Source organism: Schistocerca gregaria, chromosome 1, assembly GCF_023897955.1.
Source record: "Schistocerca gregaria isolate iqSchGreg1 chromosome 1, iqSchGreg1.2, whole genome shotgun sequence".
Classification (NCBI taxonomy): domain Eukaryota; kingdom Metazoa; phylum Arthropoda; class Insecta; order Orthoptera; family Acrididae; genus Schistocerca; species Schistocerca gregaria.
In genome coordinates, this window is record NC_064920.1 from 502,819,283 (window position 1) to 502,831,176 (window position 11,894).

Consider the following 11,894-nt stretch of genomic DNA (forward strand, 5'->3'; position numbering starts at 1 on the left):
TGTCATGACGTCATTGCGACATTGCCATTCCTATCGCCGCCATCTTGGATCCACTACCTTGAAAAAAATTGTCAACAATGGAGAGTAGGGTGATATCCTTGTTGTTCCACTACTTGTAGTTTGAGAAGAATAGTGATGTCCATGCCTACAACATTAGAAGGAGAAACGACCTTTATCACCCATTAATACATCTGTCAGTGGCTAAGAAAGTAGTTCAGTATATAGCAACAAAAATATTTTTCATCATTTGCCCAATAACACAAAATCTCTAACAGACAGCAAAGGAAGTTATAAATCTAGCCTAAAATCATTTCTCTTGGACAACTCCTTTTATTCTCTGGATGAATGTTTGTTTAAAATAATAGCTGACTATAAAAAAGTAGTTTTTAAGTGTAATTACATGCATAGAATTATAAATAATGTGTTCTTTAATGTTAGCATTAACTGTGTATATGTGTCTGTTAAACTGACTCATGCCACATCATTTCGATAGAACAATAGTTCAAATGTTTTATGGGATATATAACTAACTAACTAACTCTTCATTAAGTCGAGAAAATGTGTCTCTTTAAATGTATGAGGGAAAATTGTATGATTTGATCCTTCCCAAAGCGATATGCTCGTGTGTAAGTATTTCTGAATGAACTATGCAGCTGACTACAGCATGTGCATCCACTGCCACTGAACGCTACAGTGTTGAACATCTGTCCCAGTTCTTGTAACACCTTTCAGCACTGCTTTAAATCTTGTTTCACTCTACATAGTCTATCAGTGTACATCTCTTCCTTATGAAAGATTAGTAGATCAGATTTTCCCAAAATATCAAAGTATAAACACAGTATGATCACTATATAAGCGTTAACTACTCTGAAAGTGTTTTGGGCCTGCAATATGTTTTAGACCGATAGAGATGCTTCACATACATTGCACTTGCATAACGAACAGTACAGAAATGTAACAACATGCCTCTTGCCCTTATATATGTTATTATATACAAAGGTATGCTTAAGATAAGGAGCATAGTTAAAGAATGGCGTAATTTTTAACGAAATAGCCGACACATGAATACATATAAAAAAGAACAGATGTTCTGTTGATCGTTTGGTGTAATATGTATAAGTAAATTGTATATTGTCTAGACTACTTCAGTTTTAGCAAAGACTTGAAAGTCTGGGGGAAGTTTCTGAGAGTGTTATATTTTTCTTCATGCAGCATATTGATTCTTTTGTGATAAAAACCTTGTGGGAAGTGACACATGAAACATGTCAGAAAAATTCTATCTATAAAAATGATGATAGGCAGTTGACCTTCAAGCAATCAGTGAACATGCATGCAGCAAGACAACAGCACAAAAGTGTCAACAAATATTTAGACATCAGAACATCTTCTTGGCAACACATACGTCATGAACTGCTTTTCCATTTCTGTGTAGGCACGATTAACTTTTAGACATGATGTAATCCTGGCAACTGAAAAAACAAGTGATAACTTAGTTAACATGCTTAATAACATAAGAAACACTTAAGAGATTTGTATGGCTTGGGGTCTGATAGTGGCATGAAATCGTGTTGTTGGTTAAGTAATGATATAAGATTAATAAATGCCAAATAGCGCGACTGGCTTAAATGCATACATATAACATTTAATATATCAGTCACAAGATACCAGTTTCCCAACACAGCTAATGATTGTTGTTTGTACATCTGCAGGTAGACTGGTCATACTTGACAGAGCCTGATGGACGCACTTGTCTGTCCCATGTCGGTGGACAGTGTTCATGGCCCTGTGGCAAGGTGCTGGGCGGCTCCAGCGTGATCAATGCTATGATTTACATCCGAGGCAGCCCACAAGACTATGACAGCTGGGCTGCTCTGGGCAATGACGGCTGGTCCTATCAGGACGTCCTCCCATTCTTCAAGAAGCTGGAAGACTTTGATGAGGAGGATCTGAAGAGGAGACCACACACAGAAGTGGTACATGGGCGTGGTGGACCCATCCATGCTGCCAAACCAGCTATGCTAGACCCTGGACATCAGGTTGTGGAGGCAGCTGCAAAACAACTTGGCTACACCATCATTGAAGATTTCAGTGCTGAGCCAAACCTGGGCTTTGGACAGATTCACTGCACCATCAAGAATGGTTCGAGGTGGAATGCAGCTCTTGGCTACCTCGCCCCAGCCAAGGACAGAAACAACATGCACGTGGTGAAGTTTGGCTATGTAACGAAGGTACTCATCAATACCACAACCATGACAGCTGATGGAGTGCAGTATTTGAAAAATGGTAAATTGATGCAAATCAAGGCAACAAAGGAGGTAATTCTGTCAGCAGGAACTATCAACTCACCATACATCCTGATGCATTCTGGTATTGGGCCAAAGGAGCATCTAGAAGACATTGGAATAATGGTAGTGAAAGACTCTAAGGTCGGTCACAATTTGCAGTTACACATTCCATATACAGGGTTGTATTATACTAGGAAGCCCGTACAGGCCAAATCGGCAGAGGAAGACGCCTTTGAGTACCTGACAAACAGGACTGGACCTTTATCAACTACAGGAATGAGCAGCTACTTGGGATTCGTGCAGACGGATAAAATGTCTCATCACATCCCAGGGCTACCGGACATTTTGTTGTATTTTCTGAAGGCGCAGAAATCACTGGCCAGCGTGATTGCCAACATTTTCAACTATGACCGGGAAGCAACAGAGGCACTGAAGGAGATGCTGGATGATGAGGAAGCGCTCCTGGTTTTGCCAACACTGCTGGCACCACACAGTCGTGGCCGTGTCAGACTCAGGAATGCAGGACCCAAGGTCCCGCCCGCTATCGAACCTGGCTATTTCCAGGATCCACGCGATCTGGACAACCTTTTGGCTGGTGTGGAGGTAGCACATCGGTTGGGCAAGACGGGGCCAATGCATACTGCGCGCTACTCAGTACGCGACCTGCCACTGGGGGCATGCGCCGGCCAGCAGCCACTGACCTGGGACTATTGGCAATGTGTCGCACACCACCTACTTCTCCCACTTCACCCGGTTGGCACTGCCAAGATGGGGCCAGCTAGCGACTCTGACGCAGTCGTCGATTCCCAACTTCGCGTCCATGGGGTGCGCAACTTGCGGGTAGCCGATGCATCCATCATGCCACTCATTGTGCACTCCAACACCAACGTACCGTCCATAATGATAGGCGAGAAATGCGCCCACATGGTGACCCAGCACTGGCGGCGACAATACAGCGAGGCTTATGTCTAAGTGATCAGTTTCTTCTGTAGACAGTGGTAATAGTGGCTCAATAATCAGATCTAGGATATTTGCAATGTATGATGCTTACTGAATAGGAATGTACCACTCCCGAATTTCGACTTTGGTAGTTAAAGCGTGGGGAGTACCCTCCACTGTCACACATTAATTGGTGGTAGCTTGTATTATGTTTCTATCATTAAAAAACTGTTATTCTGCCGTTCCCAACAGACAGTTAATACTGCGCTACTGCTGAGAACACTTTCTCCTTTTCCTTTCTGGACGCCTGTTCGTACAAAATTAGTCTTATGATTAATCCTAATACATAAAAAGATGTGCAGAACTGGCTATATTGTTATCTTGTACCGACGACTTATTCTCAGTGCTACTACACTGGTGTGTTCACCAAATGTACTTGGCATTAAACACTGTAATGTGGCAGGAAGAGTACCCCTTACCACCGAAAGCAGTTGCTAATATGAGATGACTTGCTTCCACATGACAGCTAGACAGCGTCATCACATGGCCAAATAGGGCTGGACAACACCTTCGTCTGAATGATAGATTACACGCAATTAATAACAATTTACAATAATTTATTAGTAGAAATTTTGTAACACGTAAGTGTAGTATGAGAAAAGTGCTTGGCAACAAATTTTTGATTATCTGCGTACCTGAAAACTGTGGCCAATCGAATTCCACAGGTAATCTGCAACAATAATGTAGACATTTTGGTAGCCTTCTGCTTTGACAAACCTTTAGATGAGTCAGAACTGCTAAGAAATTGAATTACGTTGTCTTTGTTTTTCCAAATATCACGAATTGTAGCTTCAGCCGCAAATTTCGTGTACCAATACTGCCTTCTACGAATTTGTGTATTATTTCCAGTTTGCGCTCTATCGTTAACACAACACGTTTTCGCTTTTGTGACGTTCGGAACTAACAGAAACCAGCGACTACCTTCTGCAACTACAGTCCAGCGCTTACAGTGTGCGAATAGCACATCGTTTACTACACTAGTGTTTTAACGTGAGATTATTGCTCACCCGTGACCACTCTCGGGTTAAAGAAAAATTATCAGCAGAAAAAATGTGGAAGAGATAGATCGTAGATAATCGAGAGTTTACTGTACTCCAGTGTTCACTTGCACTTTTCTACCTTTAAAACTGGTCAAGTCTTGAGCCCAGTGTTTGATAACTAGATCACTTCCAGAGTGCCCAGTCTGGCTCTTCTTGGCGGTGACTGTGGATGCGGCCCTCTTGCTGTCTTGAGGTACTGTTGCTACTGCGTTGATACTGTTTGAATGGAGCCGTGTGCAGGCTTATATCTGCATTTGGCGATAGATGTCCAGTTGTCAGCTATTTGCGTGAAAAAATGCGGAAGCTTAAAATAGGCTTTGACGAGTGGTGCCCTCTATGGAGGCTGGCCTAAGCTCAGTTGCCCATGAGTACTAGGCACCTCGGTACTCTTCTATGTATGGTTGTGTTCCATACGATCTGGGGGACACAGCACCTGCATGGCGTTATCACTACATGTGTGCATGTACACTATGTATATGTTGTATACGACGACTTACGCTTTCCTCACGTACTACTTAAGATCTAATCCTGTAATGTTGCTGTAACTCGACATAATTTCGATGTTGCTCTTTGATTTACGATGGATAAGAGGCTAATCAAACTCATCTTCATACACCTTCGGCAGAAACAGTCGATCACAAATTGAATTAAATAAATAGAAAATTACAAAGAAACATGTCAAGAGGGGAAAAATCCAATATTAGAGGATATAGGATTCTATGGCACGAAAGAAGAAAAACAGATTCAAAGTGGACTCGAAAGAGAAAGAAAGTACGCAGTAGAAGAAAACGAATGGAATATGAAGCGAAATTGGCAAACAGTCCTCAATGACATGAGAAGTAGAAATATTTATTGTAATTGAATCAACTGTGGGTACTTGGTGAAACATTGTAAAATAACTAAACAAACACTGTTTTTCGCCTTCTTTCGCAGGTTTTATTATTAATTAGAAATATTTAACCGAGCACTGTGTATAAGCAACAGCTGTAACTGTCGTTCCCAACTGCTCTTTTTTGTAAAATAGCTATTCAGTGTTAGTTAATTTACTGTTCTGCAGCCAAGATCTCTCCACTATCACTAATTCGTATATTACAGGGTGTTACAAAAAGGTACGGCCAAACTTTCAGGAAACATTCCTCACACACAAATAAAGAAAAGATGTTATGTCGACATGTGTCCGGAAACGCTTAATTTCCATGTTAGCGCTCATTTTAGTTTCCTCAGTATGTACTGTTCTTCATCGATTCACCACCAGTTGGCCCAATTGAAGGAAGGTAATGTTGACTTCGGTGCTTGTGTTGACATGCGATTCATTGCTCTACAGTACTAGCATTAACCACATCAGTACGTAGCATCAACAGGTTAGTGTTCATCACGAACGTGGTTTTGCAGTCAGTGCAATGTTTACAAATGCGGAGTTGGCAGATGCCCATTTGATGTATGGATTAGCACGGGGCAATAGCCGTGGCGCGGTACGTTTGTATCGAGACAGATTTCCAGAACGAAGGTGTCCCGACAGGAAGACGTTCGAAGCAATTGAACGGCGTCTTAGGGAGCACGGAACATTCCAGCCTATGACTCGCGACTGGGGAAGACCTAGAACGACGAGGACACCTGCAATGGACGAGGCAATTCTTCGTGCAGTTGACGATAACCCTAATGTCAGCGTCAGAGAAGTTGTCAAGTAACGTTGACCACGTCACTGTATGGAGAGTGCTACGGGAGAACCAGTTGTTTCCGTACTATGTACAGCGTGTGCAGGCACTACCAGCAGCTGATTGGCCTCCACGGGTACACTTCTGCGAATGGTTCATCCAACAATGTGTCAATCCTCATTTCAGTGCAAATGTTCTCTTTACGGATGAGGCTTCATGCCAACGTGATCAAATTGTAAATTTTCACAATCAACATGTTAGGGCTGACGAGAATCCGCACGCAATTGTGCAACCACGTCATCAACACAGATTTTCTGTGAACGTTTGGGCAGGCATTGTTGGTGATGTCTTGACTGGGCCCCATGTTCTTCAACTTACGCTCAATGGAGCACGTTATCATGATTTCATACGGGATACTTTACCTGTGCTGCTAAAACATGGGCCTTTGCAAGTACGACACAACATGTGGTTCATGCACGATGGAGCTCCTGCACATTTCAGTCGAAGTGTTCGTACGCTTCTCAACAACAGATTCGGTGACCGATGGATTGGTAGAGGCGGACCCATTCCATGGCCTCCACGCTCTCTTGATCTCAACCCTCTTGACTTTCATTTATGGGGGCCGTTGAAAGCTCTTGTCTACGCAACCCCGGTACCAAATGTAGGGACTCTTCGTGCTCGTATTGTGGATGGCTGTAATACAATACACCATTCTCCAGGGCTGCATCAGGGATTCCATCGACGGAGGGCGGATGCATGTATCCTCGCTAACGGAGGAGATTTTGAACATTTCCTGCAACAAAGTGTTTGAAGTCACGCTGGTACGTTATGTTGCTGTGTGTTTCCATTCCATGATTAATGTGATTTGAAGAGAAGTAATAAAATGAGCTCTAACATGGAAAGTAAGCGTTTCCGGACACATGTTCACATAGCATATTTTCTTTCTTTGTGTGTGAGGAATGTTTCCTGAAAGTTTGGCCGTACCTTTTTGTAACGCCCTGTATAACATACAGGGTGTATAGTTATAAGAGGTGTGAAGATTTACTAGTAAATGGGAAATGGTGCAAGCATTGTCGGTTCTGTAATTAATTTGCGTTTGACTGTGTATTCATATTAGCTTTTATGTATGATGTATCGAAACAATCTGCAACCAGTTGTGATTAGCTGATTAACTCCAGTTCTGGCACGATGTATGCACTTGTTTTATGGCTTCTTTATACCATTTTTGTACAGGCACTACGAACCACATGGCCACATCAATATGCTGCAAGCATCTCACTGTTTACTTTCGCAAATATTGCGATAGTTATAGCCTTCTGAAGAACGACACTAAGTGCCTGAAAGAAGTTAAGAAATTAAACTTCGTTATGGAACTGGTTGCTGACTATTTCGATTTACGAGTATATGCTGAATATGGTTAAAATACTAAATTTATGTGTGAGCCAGTATGGGCCGTCCACACTCACAATTTCGGCCGCCACAAGGCCACCAGTGTTTTGGTCGTTGCTTTTCCACTTGTTTGCCTGACGGATATGTGCTGCTCGGCCTGTCGGAATTTTGAGGGTTCTCCTCAGCTACGCTTCTGCCTCACCCCCCCCCCTTTCCACTCCCCCACACAGGTGATTTCTACTGGTATATGACTTCCAGCCTCTAGCTGCATATGGTGTTTCCTGCGAAAGCTCAATCCCTCCTCTATCTGTACAGTACCAGATTTGCACCTGGTGGCCAAAATTGTAAGTAATTGTTTTCCAGTGTAAATTGATTCCACACTAACACATTAGCCTATCTACCAAGTTTCGCTGACATACAATAATTACAACACACACTCGACCATGGTGAATAGCTGCACTTTCATTATAACTAACCAGTACTTTGACACATTTATGTGCACACACACGGACCTTACACGTAATTATGACTGGGACCCTACATATGGGACAACAAATTAAAATGCTGTCACCATGGTTCTGTGTGGTTTCTGTTATCAGTATGGCAAAATACGAAAGTCATCCAATCTCCTATTGGATTGAAAACCTCCCTGGGACTTGCCATCTGCAGCACAGTGGACAGTGTGCAGAGTGCCGGCGTCCTATTCCAGCTCCTGGGGCAGGATCTCTCAGTGTCGCAGGACGTTCGAAGGTCAGACCCAGGACTCCCACCATCTATATGTGCAGGAGAGCCACAGGCATTCCTAGACGAGTGGCTGTATGCTGCAGGTACTGTATGCAGTCGTCTCCCACAGTTTGGGCCTGCACCGCCCATAAGGTCTCTACAACAACATATAGGCTGACAAATGGTGGCTCAACTGCTACACCACTGAGACGCTGAGCATTCTCACGCACAGTCACGTCCCTAACAACCTGGAGCAGATGCACATTGATGGGAGCACGGCGACTTTTGCTCCTAAACCATTGGCCATACCATCGTCACCCCATAGTGAAGATCGCGAGTCCTAGGAACTGCGAACAGCTCTTACTCAAGTTCAACTCACTGACAATGCCACAAAATCACGTGACAAGATCGAGAAAGACGCAAGTACTGATTTATTGTGGAAGGAAGCTTCAATAATCACAAAAAGAAACGGAAAAATGGTGACAACAAAACATAAGAAGGAGGCATTATCGCAGGAGTCCAAATTCACAGTCGCCAGGAGTTGAACAACGTCCCTTGGAGTGGGTCATTGGTTTGCTCGCTTGTACGAAGCTGTAAGCTGTTAGTGACTAGCTGTAATTGTTAGTAAATGGAAACTGGGCTACTTTCTTTTGGGTTAATCCTTGTACTGTATTTCCGAAGAGCACGATGATTTTGGCTTTGGATTACTGTTTTGCTTTGACTCGCACACACTCTCATCACTCTTGCCATCAGGAGTTGCGCCAGCATGCAGCTTGGCTGCAATTGCCCATGTCTGTCACTTCTATCTACCTAACTCATTGTGTGTCAGCAGACGCCTCTGCCCTGACCTCTCTGGCTGTTGGCATGTACAGCAGTTGTGCACTGGCAGAGCAGAGAGCAGTAGCAAATCACCAGCCTTACCCACAATTGTCTGACAGGTCCTCCCCTACAATGTCTGTTAGTTCCCACATCTAAATGAGTGAATTTGTATATCCCAATAAAACCGGTGATGTGACAAAAACAGGAAGAGAGCATATCAATCAATGTACAGACATCTGATGAACATAAAAGATGTATCCCCTTGTAATATATCGCACCTCCACTGGCTGCCACGTACCTCTTTCCCTTTCTTTTTGTAGTTGAATCTTTTGTAGTTGAATCTTTTCAAGTCAAGTATTTTTATTATACACAATGCGCAACACAATTATTAAAAGGGCCAGTATTTAGAAACCCCGTAATTGTCTTCCACTGCAATGCAGAGTTGGAAATTTGGCTCAAAGGTGCCTACAATATTGCTCTGTAACGGTGTAATAGCGTGGCGCCACGCTCGGACTCTGCGAAACTTCAAACAGCAAGGTGTCGACACATGTGAAAAGAAGACCAGAGATTAGAAGTTCGTGTGCGATGTAAGGTAGGTTAATGATGTCACATAGGAATCGAATTTCACCACAATTCTGCCCAATGCTACCCTGGATGTCTCACACAATGGGGAGGCCAACACCCCTTCTCACCCACATATCAACCCTTCTTCTGATGCTTCTGCAATGGAGGTCAAAACGGCAGCGCCCAGCGTTGAAATCACGCTATTTTCTTATAGGTGGTCAAGGAAAACATTTCATACATACCACTGCTCAGTATGCCTCAGGGAGCGGCATAAATGGCATCAGTGAAACGACCTCTTTGCTCGCGGCGTATATTCTCACATATTTCGCGGTCGAAAACTATAGTTTGGAGTGCGATGCGATGACCAACACTACAACGTTCTTGACAACCTCTGACGCTTCTAACCCCCTCCGGACGATTCAGCACTTCTCTTAGGACATCGTGGCCCTGTAACCCCATCGAATATGATCGCTCCCCTTTGGTAGTGCAGCGAGATCGCAATTTTTTTCTCTGTTGTCCAGAATGGAACCATTCGGAACCTTTCAAAATCAATCGACGAAATTTGAAGGTGATCCGGAGCAGCGAAAGGTTCTTATGCTTTCTCGGCCCTCCTGTGGCGTGGACATGTAGTCGGTGCCACGTTGACATTTGAGAATAAAATGGAAAAGAGTCCATCTAAGACCCCCAGTTCAGTAACACCCTCAGTGCCTCCCATGCTCCTTTTATGAGGACGTTAAGAATGTACCTGTACAGAGATAGAGTCCATCTAAAACCCCCAGTTCGGTAACACCCTCAGTGCCTCCCATGCTCCTTTTATGAGAACTTTAAGAATGTACCTGTACAGAGATAGTCAGTCATTGATTCCTAGGTGCTGGTGTGACAGGCAGCCATTTCGACAGCCCTGAGATGACTGGCATTATGTCGCTGAACTAGAGCCTGCTGGCCACATGAGAAATTTAGGGGGTGTCGAAAGAGCTACCTGTCATGCTGGCACCTAGAAATCAATGACTGGCTGTCTCTGTATGGGAATAACAAAGTTAGCAGCAAGATTGCTGTCGAACTGTAGGTTCTTAAATTGGCACCTTCCCTGTTTTATTCGTGCTTGTGTCAAATTCGCACCACCAACCCTTTCCCTCACTGCCATCAACATTGCTTAAAAAGAACTCTTCTTATATCCACACCGAGTCCGTGCAACCTTCACATGAAGAGATTCACAGACATATCCTCAAACTCAAAAATACCAGAGGTTTGGGAGAGGATGGTATCACTGTGGAACTGATGAAAAATTCTGCACCAAAGTCCCTCAAAGAACTCACACAAATCATGACAGTCTTGGCAGCCAGAAAAATTTCTAAGACTTGAAATGCGCACTAATTCAACCACTACAGATAAATCGCCTTGAAACGAATTTAAATTCTGTAACTATTGACGAATCTTCCTTCTGCAAGTTACATACAAAATTCTATCAACATAACTCCTCCAAACAGTTGAGGAGGAACTTGATCACAATAGTGTCGAATAAGAAGACTACTTCCACAATCAGCTTGTGTAGCGCAGATATTCAATTTAAAAACAAGATTAAAAAATAAGGCACTCATGAACCATATGCTCCTTTGTGGACTGCAAGAAGGTGTATGATTCAGTTGATCGGCAGTCCCCTAGTGCTATCTTCAAAGAACAAGGACTCGACCTAAAAACCGTAAATCTCATCAACACAATCTTCACAGTAAAGTTCATGGGTGAGATGTCAGAATCATTCCTGATCAAAACCAGTGTTCGGCAGGGCAACGGGCTGTCTACTATTCTCTTTAATCTAGTTTTGGATAAAGTCATCCGACATTGAGAAAAAGAACTATTGGGAACCCATGCGACTTGGAGGTCCTAAATATGACATCCAAACTGCTTACTTAGATTTCACATACGATCTAGCAAAACTAACAGACCATAAGATGAGAGCAGTTAAACAGAAACAAACTGTCAAAGAATGTACTGAAAGAGTTAGCCTCCAAATATTCTTCCAAAAGTTGAACATCCTGTTCAAAAACTGATCACAGAAATGAACAAAGCGAAAGAGAACCATACTTCAAGTACTTAGGCGAAATACTTGAACCTACAGGAGAAGAGAAAATGGCACAGGAAATTCAGATGCAAGAATGTGGGAGATCTTATAGCAAAATCTACAACGTCTGTACAATACCTCTACATCCACACACCCAAAAATTTGGCACTATAACACAGTTATCAAGCACAAGGTCTTGAACGCTAGATGAAATGCTTACACTCGACAGAAAAGATAACCTGGTAGAGTATTTAAAAGAATAAAGCAAAATCTAAGAAATATACTTGACACAGAAGAAGATAGATACTGACTAAAGTCCTGAAAAAAAATTGAAAAACTATCGAATCTCGAGGTAGGCATA

General features: G+C 42.9%; 1 protein-coding gene across 1 annotated transcript; it reads left to right on the forward strand.

Moving 5' to 3' along the window:
• Positions 1–1,823: 1,823 nt before the first annotated feature.
• On the forward strand, positions 1,824–3,460 carry LOC126355240 (glucose dehydrogenase [FAD, quinone]-like). Its single transcript, XM_050005555.1, has one exon. It carries the CDS (start codon positions 1,824–1,826, stop codon positions 3,255–3,257), a length of 1,434 nt encoding a protein of 477 aa, XP_049861512.1. The 3' UTR covers positions 3,258–3,460.
• The last annotated feature ends 8,434 nt before the right edge of the window (positions 3,461–11,894 follow it).